The 14,513-nt window shown below is 41.1% G+C and overlaps 1 protein-coding gene across 5 annotated transcripts in view; it reads right to left on the minus strand.

Moving 5' to 3' along the window:
* DOCK10 (dedicator of cytokinesis 10) overlaps nt 1-14,513 on the minus strand; it is a 165,811-nt gene that overhangs the window by 98,383 nt on the left and 52,915 nt on the right. For all 5 annotated transcript variants that reach the window (XM_064457385.1, XM_064457383.1, XM_064457384.1 and 2 more), the window contains exon 2: nt 5,016-5,135. In XM_064457385.1, the coding sequence (XP_064313455.1) occupies nt 5,016-5,135 (120 nt within the window). The remainder of the gene's footprint in view (nt 1-5,015; nt 5,136-14,513) is intronic.

Raw genomic sequence — 14,513 nt, forward strand, 5'->3', positions numbered from 1 at the left:
AACAATGATTTCCGGCACTCAGTGAGGCTGTCTTATTTGCATAAACTCTTGGTCCCCAGTGCTTTATTAGTTGTAAGGTGCAATTTAATTAAGTGCCCTCTCTTGCTACATCCACCTTCCACAGAGAAAGCCACAAGTTAATATTGCTCCTTATCAATGATTGATTTGGAATAACATGTTCAGACAGTGTCTACCTCCCACTGACACGGTGAGTTTAGTATTTGAAAATGGAGTTCAAGCTCCATTAGCCATTTCAGACATTTTTACTCTGAATCTATTCAAATAGCTTTTAGTCTGAAAGCATGTTACCAGTGGTTAAATCTTTAGACGGATGCATCAAAAATCATTATATTTACTTCCTGAAAAGGCAGCCCTTCTAAGAGAACTAACCACACACGGGCAGAAATGTTCCTGTATGTTAATGCTTAGATTCAATCTCTCTAAAGAAAAGCTGCTCAGCACCATTTTCATCCAAGTAAACAGGTTTACTTAACATTACCAAAAACTGTAATGAGTTAGTCCATCAAATTAAAAAGCAGGATAAGATGCAACTTGGCTGTACAAATACCACTGTGCAAATGCTGTCGCTATACAGGGCTCCTGACAGGCTGCTGTCTGCAGTCCCAGCATAGACCTCATTGAGGGTGTAAGTGCATGGGGGCAAAGCGAAAGGAAAGCAAGGACAAAGCAGATTTAAAGGACAGATTTTGCACCATCACCAACTGAATCATGTTTGGTGTGAGAGGCTATGCTTTGCCCACACAGTGTTTGCTTTGCTGGCTGCATTAGCTCTCTCTATTTAAATAATTATAGTGCATCCCTCTAAGTCTAGATACCTCTTGCCTTCCTGCTCCTCCTAACCAATGCGAACTTGCACATCAAGGATACCCATATCTCATTAGTCATGAGAATAATGGACTCAATTTCTGCTTCTCTAAGGATGAGCAGATACTGCCTATCACATGGGAAAGTGGGAGATCAGTCATGTGCTACTGTAAATAACCCATGATCTCAGCACTGTAACTCTTCCGACCTTAGAAATAACAGTCAGGTTTACACGGTTATTTCCAAGAAGGCTCCAAGTCCTGCGCTTAGAGCTGCCCCAATGGCACATGTGATTTAATGTGAAGAGGCAGTATTGTTGCTTGCTCTTGCCCTCTCCCCTTAAAGATGCATCTGGTTCTGTTGTGAACTTCTGTATCCGAACAAACAACTTTTGTCCCTGTATAACATCTAGATAGCAGAGGTTTCACAATCTGAAATATAGGGAGATTTTGGCTCTTCCTTGTTCAGAGCTAAAAAAAGGCCTGGGAACAGTCACATCTGCAGTAATGGAGAGTATCAGCACTGCAAGCTCAGCCCCTCTTCTAAGGCCTCTAGGATACCTGGAGGGCACCGTGGAGCCCAGAAGAGCCAGGAACACATGTCAGATTGAACTGCAATAGGTTTTGCAGTACGCAGGTGAGCTTTGCGATCTTAACACCTGTCCTAAATTTAGGCAATGAATTATTATTTCTATTATTCAGCCATATTTACACAGTTAATTTAAGAAAGTCTGAGTTCCACTTTTCAGAGATTTAAAAAACAGTACATGGGGAGAGAAGGAGGAACAAATTTTCACAACCCAGAGAGTTTAACATGCTTCTATGCCCTCTCAAAATGAAGTACATACTAAATACTTTCAGCTCCCCTGTTATGACAACTAACTTATATTTATCAACACACTGCTAACATATTTAGTTACTAAACCTCCACACAAGCAAAGGTATTAGGCAAAGGGGTCCTGAGCCTGTTGCCACTAAGGATCATTGGTGCCCTCCCTAAGCAAGACTTGAGATCCTGGAGAGATTTGAAAAGAGGCTGCTGGGGGTACAGTGAATTTTCTAAGGATGGCAACATGAAGAAAGGATTAAAAAGTACTTATGAAAGGATACAGAAAGCCTTTTGCCTGGATACATGAAGGCGCTTAGGAGCAGAAGTACAAATGTGTGACAACAAATCCATACAAGACTAAGATACGAAAGATTAAGGGTGAGAGGGAGACCAATCTGAAGGAAGTTGTCACACTTCTTTCATGACCTCCATTCTGGTAAACACATAGGTGGAAAGTGAGTAATAGGAATGCCAGACAACAGCAGTTCCAGTTGTCAAGGGAGAGTGTGGCCAGGTCTGGGGAACCGAAGGTGAACGGACCACGGTAACCCAATGGTGAGGATGCAAACCTACCAGCATCACCACCAAGCATGCATTTTTGCATGCACAACAGGAAGCTCATCAACTCCCACTTACTACCCTCAAGAAATACAGTGCAACCGTGTACTCATGTGACAGGGAGCTCCTGTGAAGCTCTGCAGATCCTTCCTCCACACAGTTGCTGTATTGCTGCAGAAATATCCACCGGCCATTATTTCACAGCACAGCAACAGAAGGGTAATTTATTCACGGTATCCAGGAGCAGGTGAAAAATGAAGCTGAGCTGACATGCTTTTTCTTAAAGGGAAATTGGACTTTGGGCAGGCAGGAGGAAAGTTAGCAGGCAAAGCATTGCTAGGAAAGTAAAAATTAGAACTAATGTGAATCGATTTTTTTTAAAAAGGATTATTAAGCACAGTTACAAAAAGTGAAGCATCTTTTCCCCAGCTGGAGTAAAACCAAAGGATTCGTCTTTAATGTATACATCTTGTATTCTTCTGTTGAAACGCAGGGACATGGAGAAATATAGTCTATCAGGTTCAGATTGATACCAAGAATTCTTTGCTGTTCCACAGACTTCCCGTAAGATGTTGGAAATGACCAAAAAAAGTCTTGTGAGAATAACTGCATTCGCTTTGAATTGCATTCAAAGAGAGAAAGCAATTCCAAGACGAAACAAAAGACCAGACAGTACAGCAGCTTGATGATAACCGACCCATATCTGATGCATGCAGTGAATACTACAGATCCAGAAATGGGAAGCCATTATTAAAAGCAGAACTTTCTTTTACACTTACTGCCCTCAGCTAATTCTTTTGGTGGGTTTCACTCTGAAGAGAGTTTTGCCCATAGGAAGTGCTAACACACAGGCCCAAACTGGGGCTGCATCAACACTGAGCCACAAGTCTGAAGCAATTGTAATCATTAGGACTTAAACAGTAACATCCCCCATTTCCTGGGGCATTATCACATTAAATAACACTCAGAGCCAGCCTGAGCACCTCCTAATTCAGTCAGATGTGGATCTCTTTCTCTCAAATGGCTGACCCAGACTTTTGTGCACAGGTGATATTTCAGCAGGAAGGAACAGGGTTATAAATAGACATGCTGCAGCTGAAAAACCTGTATGCTATGAAAGCTCTGCAGTCCTGTCTGGTGGCATAGGCTCTTGTTACTGCAGCTGACTTGAACAGAAGATAACAAAGAAAAGAGACAGGTTTGTTGCAATGATATGGACCCTACCTACCACTGCCTCTGCTCTTTTGAGAGTACAGGCCACCTTACTATGCAAGTACCTCTCTCATCTGTCTTAATTTTTTTTCTTCTTCTTCTTCTTTTATTTAAATAGATCATGCAGAGTAGTTGCAAAGCATAACACAGAGGAAGCAAAATAGAAGTGGCTACTAAAAGCTAGTCAGCAACTGCTCAAAATGAAATGAAAATAAGGATATGAAAATATGGTTTGACAGGCAGAAGTCTTGAGCAGTAGGACATGATTCTTCTTTCACTGAGAGGGTTTCCTCCACTGACTTGAGCTCAGTTACTCTAAATCAAGGGGCTCAAGGGCCTTGTGATAGCATGCAGTATGTCTAGTCAGCTTTACAATGCTAAATTTCAATTTCAAAAATTCATGAATGTGCAAAATGGATAAAGGAATTAACGGTAATGAGAAATCTATTCTGTTTAGTTTTCTCTCAATGCCATGAGCACATTAACTCAGTTAATGTCACCAAGGAAATAGAGCCATTTAGTAAAACAAATCAGTCGATTAGACTTAGCCAGCCCCACGGGACAGTAGCAGTGCTATGAGCTGATGGGAAGGGCCCTCACAGAGCAGTTACAATTGGTCACAAATTGAAATATATTTCCATTACAGAATGCCTATTCATCAAAATCTGAATCTTTTACAGGGATCGGTTGATTTTGAAGAAGTTGCTATAAGATGCAGGCAATCTGCCAGCTTACTTGCCTGGCAGCACGCCTCCCCAGCCGCCAGCCCCTGCCCTCCTGAGCTGCCCCATCACCACTGCGGTGAGGGCTGCCTTGGACTTCCAGGTTCTCTATTTCTTTGCAGCTTGCCAGGACAAGCAATGGTGAACCCAGGATGAGGTCAGGCAGCTCCACGGCTGCGGGGTCTGGTATCCACAGCCTGTCAGCATCCCACCATGGGAGCCTGACCCAGCACTGGGGACTCTACGCCCCCCATCACTCAGGATGCCAGATCCCAAACCCCAGTGGAGAATTTAAGGCAACCCCAAAACCAAACAAAAATCAAGTCCATCTGGATTTATCTTTCTCATGCAATCTAATGTCAACAACAGCACAGACTGGAAATATGTCACAGCCTCTAAGACGTCTGACTTTGAGCAGAAGGCCAGGAATCATGGCTGTCTAATTCTCGCAGCCAAATACATTAAACAGAATAGGATCAGAAAGACTGAAGGTAAGTTAAGGAAGTGTGATTAAATTAGATTATAATAGCAGGGAGAGATTCCAGCACTGGCCAAACTACCACTGTGCTGAGCAAACAGAGAAGTATATATTATGGAATAACATGTTTTCTGAGTTCCTGAAATATATTTGGGAACAACCAGGGCTTTGAGCTTTACCTGATCCTGAACAGTAAATTCATTCATATACAAATGTCAGAGGAAAAAAAAGCAGAGTAAATTTGGTGGGAGGGAAGTAAGGCATTATGCATAAATTAAGAAAATCTTAGAGAGCCCTTAGGCAATTTATGACACTCTCTCTAGAAATGAAGATAAAATAAATAAACAGACAAACCTAAGGGAAAGAATAACACATATTTGCCTTGTACTTACTGAAAAGTCATCATCAGGGAATAATATCAGATCCTTAAACTGGTTATCCCCAATATTTTTTTCAATCTCTGTGATAACAGCTTCATAATCCAAAGGCTCCAACAGTTTGGGTTTTTCTTGCTGTGGAAATAAAGAAAAGATCAGGTAATCTCCCTACACTCAGATTTGCTTTCCTCTCCCTTTATAAACTGAGATCTGTTGCATTTTTCCTTTTTTACACAAAGGAATCAGTAACTTCTCTCCCCCACCCCTTCTTCCCAGCTTTTTGCAGTCGAGCTCACACAAGAGCAGTGGAAGTGAGGAAGCTGGGCCAGTTGTAACAGTCACTCTCCATCTGACAACTCAAAAGCAATCTGTCAGCTCATTACAGAGACCAAACCCACCACATTAACTTACCTGTCATTCTCAGGAACACTCTTCACTGTCTCCGTAAATACATGTAGGCAAACAGACACAATTTGAACTGAACAGAGATATGATTTTGAGCTAATATGTTTCAGAATAAGTAACCTACTAATTTCTTCACTGTCTTACATAGTCCCACCTCATTAACTGCTGGTAGCTTGTGAGTGCCACCACATTGTTTTACTTGGTAATAATCCAAGGTTATTCTCCTGAAATAAATTATCTGGAACTCATACCAATGGTTTCCCTTGTTCGAAACAGTATTAGTGTCATAATAACAGTACTGTTATTGCCCCAAACAGTGCTAAAATAAGAAACCACCATAGGAACAGCCTAACAAAAGTAAAGGCACATTCTCTCAAAATACAACCCGAAACCAGAAAAAGAGAAGCCCATCTGACATGCTAGAATACATTAAACAAATGAAGAGTCATGTATTACAGTGACAACATTTGCTTAATTAAAAGACTTAAGCATCAGAAAGAGTAAATGAGAAAGGGCAAGAGAACTGTTAGAAGGGATGGAAAAAGAACGTGATGAGAAATAAAAGGACACTAGTGGAAAGCAAATGCAGAAACACTTCTGCAGAACACTTTTTCAGTCTGATGTAATAGCGGGCATTAATTAGGTTGTATTTTGCCCACTGTTCCTGCACTGTGCTATCCAGAATAATATGAAGTTTCCCTCCCTCCTTCCCTAAACCAAACCCACAGTGTATTAGGGAAAAAACCCTTTCATATCTTCATAAAACAAATTTCTCCAATGGACAATCTCATATTTGTCCATCGTATTTGATTTTATATATATCATTCACATATGGTCCATTATACCTGTAATGTTCCAAATACACAAGCCTCTTTCTCTTGACTTCATTCTAGAGAGTTACTGTTTTTTTTCAGGAGTTACATCCATCTCAAGATTTCTTCCCAGCTCTTGTGAACATTGTTTCCCTTGTATATTAAGTTCAAGACTCCATTTGGTATCAAATGCATCTATGAAAAGTTTAATTAGGTATCAGTAACACAGCCACACAAAAGACACTAAAACACTGGGCCACACATGTTCCTAGAAAGTTATTCAACTGCTGAACAGCTTGTGATAGGATCACAGAATAACTCAGGACCTCTGCAGGTCATCTACTCCAACTCCCTGCTCAAAGCAGGGCAAGTTGGATCTGGCTGCTTGGGAACTTGTCCAGATGAGTCTTGAAAACCTCCAAGGATGTAGATGCAATTTAAAAAGTTGGAGCTGTTCCTTCAACAGTTCTATCTATTAACTCTCTTCTCAGTCTATTAACTCTCTTAGTCCCGTTTGCCAGCTTAAGTGTTAATAAACTTCTAAAAATCATTAGTATTTAGCATTCACAGCCCAAAAGCACTATCTACTGATGCTGAGACATTAAAGACTTGTAAAAGATAGACAAGATCAACACGTAACAGAAATAAACAGAACTTTTTTTGAAAGCTATTTCCCAGAGAAACTGGTTCATGAATGTTGCTGTGGGATGCAAGGGAGAGGGAGGAAAGAGAAGCAATACTTGACCTACCTAAATATGGTGTATCTTTAACCACCAACTCCCAGGGAACAACTAAAAGATCTATCTGTTTGAATAAAATAAAAAGGGATTCTGACACACAGATGCTGTGCTAGATTCCTTCCTAGATGAATCTGGAGATGTACATGGACTGTTGTCCATCTTGCCTTAGAATTATAAAAGGGAGGTTGAATTAGAAATAACTTACGATTGCTTAACAGAAAAAAGAAACTTGTCTAGAGGAAGGCCACTGTTAAAAAAAAGCCCAAATGGGAAGAAACAGCTTTAAAGTTTAATTTAGATTCTGTGACAGGACTGTATACCAGCGTGTGGTGTTCTGGTAAGACAAGGCACCACACTGGGACATATGAGACTTCATATTAACCTAGCCACGTTAAATTAGACCATCCCAAGCTGGTACTTGGCCCTGGCAAGTAGCAGTTGACACATTAATATCCAGTCCTGCCAAAGAAACACTCAGGTTGAGTAGCAGCCATATTCTTTAGTGAGGTTTCAGTCTGCCGTTTACTGACAGCAGTTCCCCACAGGAACGTAAGGGGCTCATTCATCCATCTCACCATGCACAGCTTGTTCTCGTTTCCTTTCAAGTTATGTTGAGTCACCCCAGTATCATTTAGCCATGAGTTTTAGACTCTCCTTCATTAAGTCTACCATTGTGTCTCTCTATTAAATATTCCTATGTAGACATAAGCTTTGAGGAGTTAAAATATGAAACACCAGTGCACACAGAGTGTACCATCTCTGCTATACCACTCTTTTTGGGAACAATGCCCACGCTGGAACAAAGTTCACTCAGTCCAAGTTTAGCAGAATGTAAACTTGTAGTAGTGTAACTGCTTCCTTCAGTAGGAAACCTTATAGCAACCCACTTACAAGAAAAGACTCAAAAGTGAAAAAATCCACGGACTGACATTTATGAGGTGCAAGTGTTTCATGCAGGCATTTTTCCTGTGTAGTGGTTTCACTAAAACATGTACGTTTTCTGCAGAAAGGTTGTGACATTGAGTACACCGAGAACCCTCCCTTCCTACAGCAAATACTGTTAGGGTAATAGTTTTGCAACAATCTCAACTTTTAATAGGTTAGATATACCACTGAAACCATAAATGTCCACCCTTCAAAACCAGCGACGTGTCAACACAATATTAATCTAGGTCAGATACTCCTTGGAGATGTCATGAATGTCAGCTTTCAAAATCTCTTAAGAAAACAAACTAAGCAAATGACATAAGTAAGCCACCTTGCTTTTGAAGTCATAGACTAAGAAAAAGCTGGGGAATCCCACAAATCTTGGGACTTCCCTTGAAATACGGGGGAATCCCATAAAAACATGCAGCATTTGAGGGTTCTCTGTGCCAATGGAAACTACCCCTTTTGCGGGACTGGCAGAATGAAGAGGTATTCCTTCTTCCCCCCTGGAAATCCCTGCAAGGTTGGGGTGAGCACAGATGCATCTGCTTCAAAATTAACATCACACAAATGTCCAGCTGCAGGTGGAGGCAGGGTAAGCTATGTCACATTGGCCTCTCTTTTCAGAAACTGGCAGCACTTGGAAAGCCGTTCCTGATAGCTGTCTGAAACACTCCAGGGGTAAACTTCTTGACAGCTGCAAGGTCGTTTACATGAGACAAGAATGCAGGTTGAGAAAACCCTGAAGCAAACATATAAAGCGTATGAGCATCACTGTTCCCACAGCACTAATACTCTTGCTCTCAGTGCTGCAAAGTGCATGATACAATGGAAACATTTTCACAGATGTTAACAGAGAAGTCTTATGAGAAAGTTTACACCTCTGAAACGTAACTAAACGTAAGCAGGTGTGACCTTAGGAAAATTACTCCAAAACTTTTCATTGAAGCACTTCAATATTTCTATAGATGCAATGACAAATGCCTTTCTTTTCATGGCCTTACAGCAAAATCCTGTACAAAATGTGATACTGTATTATTGTCATACATATGCCAACTCCCATAAATTAGAGATGCAAGTAAGAGCCCATCCTTGTTAACATACTGACGGCAGAGATAATCTAGTCCATTCCTTACCAACATCATGCATGACAGTATAATACACATGATGCTTCTATCAACTCTGCATGTTCTTACAAACCTTAAGACTGTGTAACGTGGACACCAACTCCACCCTTTGTAGAACCAGTACTTCGGATCTGGCAAAGCTTAGAACTGCAATGCTTAGTACCGCATTTATGATGGGAAGCAGCAGCTGATTTAGTTAGCAGTTTATCTCTAGAAGGCATGGAATGGTTGCTCAGTTTTCTCATCACAGACAGAAGCAGCGATGTTGGGATTAGCAAATTTCTCCCTGTGAGCACTAGCAGAGATTTCTAAATGAGTAGGGCTGATTTAAAGCTAATTCAATAACCATAGTGCTGCCTCTTCTCAATTTAACTTTTCTGTTCTTTTTGGAAACAGACCAACCTAGCAATCTGTGCCAAGATTGAATTATGCTGGCTTGGATTTTTATAATGCTTTTTATATTCTCTATCTCAAGTGAGTAATGAATTACATTTAGTTGTACTGAAACGATTGTGAATACATCTAGTAAAAAGGCACTCTCCGACTCCTCACCTGCTACAACAATTACAGCAGTACCATTTACTTCACACCCTGATAGTGTTGCAGAGCATACTTCTGTATGTTGAGACAACTTTTCCAAACTTTTTAAATACTGAAGAGATCTTTAATGAGCGCCAGAGCCAACATCACAGAGGAATAACAACTACTTAATTTCTCATGGGTGAAACAGCCCAGATTCCAACAGTGACATATGGCTTGATTGCCATCGTCTTCCGGTCTAGGTACAAAAGCATTATTTTTCCCAGTAATAATGACGAAAAATAACCACATAAATTTAGATTTTCCAGAAACAGATATGGTACCTGGCTTGCCTCCAGCTGCACAGACATTGTGCATTGATGCTAGTACCCATCTCTCTTCATAATTATAGGATAAAATGACTTATATCATCCTCCTGAAGTCGTATTTCTGTGAACACTCACTAAAGGAGGAAATGATGTAAGTGAGACCAATAGTCTCTGGATAGTCATCCCAAACACTTCCCCATTCTAAAAATAAAGTAGACCAAATGCTATGATTTTCTAATGCTTTAATGACATATTATTCCCTGACACCAAATCCTGAGTATCTGAAATTTATTGAAATTAATGCAGATATTTAAATTAATTTCTTCTCTTCCCCATGCCAGGAAGAAAAAAAAATAAACAGACAGATACACAGAAAGAATTTAAGCTGATGGACTTCAGTTACCTGACTAAAATATCTTCATGACAAGAGGATGCACTGCATGTTCATAAAAAGAGCCAAAAGAGTTGTGATGGCCAGATTGGTCAAGATAAAGCAGGACTCTGAGTTTATATTTCATACGGGCTATGGCTTGTCTAAAATTATAATTAATTCTTGTATACATTTGAAATGCTGAAATGGGCAGACTTACAAGAGAAAGGGCCAGTTACTGAAATAACAGCACCACCTTCCTTCATTTTTTTTATAGGCTTCTCAATGATACTATTAACCAAGCCCAATCCTCCTAAAACTCACAACAGCAAATTAAATTACTTTCTGGGATGACAACAATGTGAAGTGTTTCTCACACTTCTTGTTCTTCTTAAATACCGTCTCTGGCATAATACATCAGATTTTTTTACATGGTTAATATATGTAGTTAATTTTACTTCTCCAGGATGGGCCAATTTAAATTAAATATTTCTCTGCCAAGTCTGTCCAAACTGAAGCTAAAGAACAGTCAGGACTCCATGACTTTTGGAGACGGTGTAGTGTAAAGACTGAATTTAAGCCTGTCTTCACACATACTAGTGATACAGACTGCCCAGCACCTCTGAGGCATGTTAGACACAGCTGCCTGAATATTCAAGGAGCTGAACTGGGGCTAGAAAACCATTCACTTTTTATGGAGTCACCAAAACTTTTGCTTTTTGGCAGGACCAATGTACATCTCTATTCATCATTAGGCAGTACAGCAATTTGATGCCTGGGGTGACTTCCATGGGAAGGGTATCTTCACTGGGCACACCTTTTTCCCCCACCAGGTGAGATCATGGGCGAGCAGCCAGATGACCCAATACTCTCCTGGCAGCAAGTCCCACAGCAGCATTTGTACCCAGTGGGCACAGACAGCACAGCCACGCAGGGATTATGGTGCCCCCAGTGCCTACAAGCAGCTGAGCTGGGAGTGACGGGTCTCATCAACTCAAAACACTCTCACCCCACAGGCCTGCCCTCTCTCCACTCCCAATGCACTCCACATCATGTAATGGATTTTCTTTAAGGAAAATGAGTTTTGCATTTCAAGCACAGGGGAGGAAATTCAGGGTCTGCAAAAGGTATTTGGGGAAAGGACAGGAAAGCACAGCCAGAACCAGCAGGCAGATGGTCCCTCCTTTTAATTTAGATCTCTCCACTTTATGGTTGCTTGGCCTGGTGTGCATCTATTTACAGTCAACAAACTCCTTGGCCACATTACAAAGGCTACATTTGGGCTCAGTATGTGGATCCACAATCAACAAATTTCTTAATTAGTGGTACAGAAAAAATTTTCTATGACACCCCTTCCTCTCCACCCTAAAACACACTCACTTCTCAGGTCCAGAATGGTTAATTTGTCATGTCTTTCAGTAAGCCTTGGAGAATTGCACTTGGAAAGAATCCAGCCAATCTTTCAGGGCTGCACAGCACAACTGATACACCCTTTAGCATCAGCAGTGAAGCTGATATGCCAATAATTTTCATGAACGGGATTGCCAGTTCCCACAAGATTCTGATACAGAGGAAGTTGCAAAGAATTACAAAAAGATTCAAATGCCCAAATTCCTAGTGATTCAGAAATTAGTTTCCAAAATGCTATAGCACCTACCAGCTTAAGCAGTGCAAAATCAGGGAAACCTGCAGAAGGCCCTTCTGGTGGTAAAGAAAGTGAAAAGTCATTTTCTTTCAGGAAAGCTTCTTTATTCAAAGAAAATCCTGATTGACACCAATAAGGGATTTGCTTGACTAAATGAGACTTACTCTGTACAAATACAGCTGGGATGGGATGAAACCTAATTGCTTACATTGGAAATTACCATTGTTTTGTGGATCAAAATCTATAAGGTCTACTTTGCATATTTTCCAGCTTTAAAAGTTACTGTAACAGAATTCAGTGTGTTAAATATTTGAAAAATGGAAACACTCATCTGGATGAGCTAACTCAGATAATTTTTATTTTAACTGATGGGCCAGCTGCAGCCAGAGACTTCAGTGGCACACAGACACCTAACTTCTCCAGCAAGCTGATGAGCAACCAGGGTTAAGACTACTCAAACCACAGAGACCTGTTCTCAGGCAACTAGGAGCGACCTACTTTTTCTACTACCTTTTATTTCTCAAGTTAGAATTTATTGTTGCTTTCGCTATGAATTTTGAAAGCACTAGGCCTCGTAAAACTATCTCACTCATGGTTAAAATGCACAAGACACACAGGACTGCTGGTTGAGCAAAGCATCCATGCTGGGAGGAGGGAGGGGATGCTTCATGCTACACTCTGCTTAGTCATTATGTGTTTCCTAAATTCTGTTTCCCAACCACGATTATACACCTGGCAATGTAGCCTGGCTGCTGTGCTTTCTTAATCTGGAAGGTATATGCATGGGCATGTACACACATGCATCTTCAATGACTAGCACTTGCCATTTTAGACATCAGATAAAACTACCAATACAGTCTGCAAAATATTCAAAGTAAGAAAACAACTTGTCCTCTGTATTTATACAGTAGCTAGAAACCTTTTTAGGAAGGAGATAAACAAATTTCATTTAGCCAGAAAATTACTAAAAATCACCATGCCACTGACAACAAGACCTCTAAAGAAACTGCTACGTTTTTAAATTAGATTTCATGTATTGGCTTCTCAAAATGTCAAAAATGACAGCTTCTAAATAGTGAGTACTTATGAAGCCTAGACTAAATATTTGTCCATAGGTCACTTCAGGGAAAAAAAAAACAAGCAAGTCTTGTAAAGTATCTTAAGGTGGTTTGTTTGGTTTTGGCTTCCCCCCCCAAACGTTTAATTTACACAGACCTCTAACCTGGCAACACTCAGCCATTTCACTCCCCTTAAGTGACCTTAGCCAGAAAAAAAAAGTGCAGTTATAGGAACAAAAGGTTTTGTTTAAATCTACCATGCTGAATCTATTCATAAAGCAAGCAAGCAAAAGCCAAAGATATGGTTCACTCATCTGAACAGACAGGTAGGATGCACTGGAAGGGGATTCGGAAGATGGAATGGGAGCCGTGGGGGAGTGGAGAGGACCATGACTCAGAGCTGAAGCACTCCATCCAGCCACTTACCTCATTAGCGATTACTTAGAATCACAGAATCATTAAGGTTGGAAAAGACCTCTAGGATCACATCCAACCATCAGCCCAACACCACCATGCCTCCTAAACCATGCCCTGAAGTGCCCATCTACATGCCTTTTAAATACCTCCAGGGATGGCAACTCTACCACCTCTCTGGGTAGCCTGTGCCAATGCCTGACCACTCTTTCAGTGAAGAAATTCTTCCTAACATCCAATCTAAACCTCCCCGATGCAGCTTGAAGCTGTTTCCTCTTGTATTATCGCTAGTGACCTGGGAGAAGAGACCAACCCCCACTGCACTACAGCCTCCTTTCAGGTTGTTGTAGAAAACAATAAGGTCTTCCCTCAGCCTCCTCTTCTCCAGGCTAAACAACTCCAGCTCCCTCAACCTCTCCTCATAAGACTTGTTCTCTAGATCCTTCACCAGCTTCACTGCCCTTTGGACACACTCCAGCAACTCAATGTCCTTCTTGTAGTGAGGGGCCCAAAACTGAAGACAGTACTCGAGGTGCGGCCTCACCAGTGCCGAGTACAGGGGCACCATCACCTCCCTGCTCCTGCTGGCCACACTATTCCTGATACAAGCCAGGATGCCATTGGCCTTCTTGGCCAGCTCATGTTCAGGCAGCTGTTGTCCAACACCCCCAGGTCCTCCTCCGCTGGGCAGCTTTCCAGCTGCTTCACCCCAGGGAAGGAGAAGTGAATAGTCCTGCCCTGGACACCACAAAGGGGATGCTGTAGTGAGTCTAGTTCAACTATTCTGTAAACACACTTTGCTTCATTTTTGCTTTTTCTAGCATGGTCTCAGGCAGGCAGATTCATGGTCACAAAGAGGAACATTAACAAAACCATCCTGCAACCTATACAGAGTGGATTTGACAAAAGCTTTTAAGCTTACAGTACAAAGTCGATGCAAACACCACTTCAGACTCTGTGTATACACACATACATATATATATATACAACTTCACATATTTAGAGTTATTGTAGTCTAAGGAAAACCTACATTAAAAAAAGACACTCCTGATTTTTACCCTTAAGTGGCACTCAGATGAGCTTCATAGTAAAGGTAGAAACGCAGCTCTGATACCTACAGCATCTATACAGCAATAATAGAACTGGTTATAGCAACAAGATCAGACC

This window comes from Phalacrocorax carbo, chromosome 7 (assembly GCF_963921805.1).
Source record: "Phalacrocorax carbo chromosome 7, bPhaCar2.1, whole genome shotgun sequence".
Taxonomy (NCBI): domain Eukaryota; kingdom Metazoa; phylum Chordata; class Aves; order Suliformes; family Phalacrocoracidae; genus Phalacrocorax; species Phalacrocorax carbo.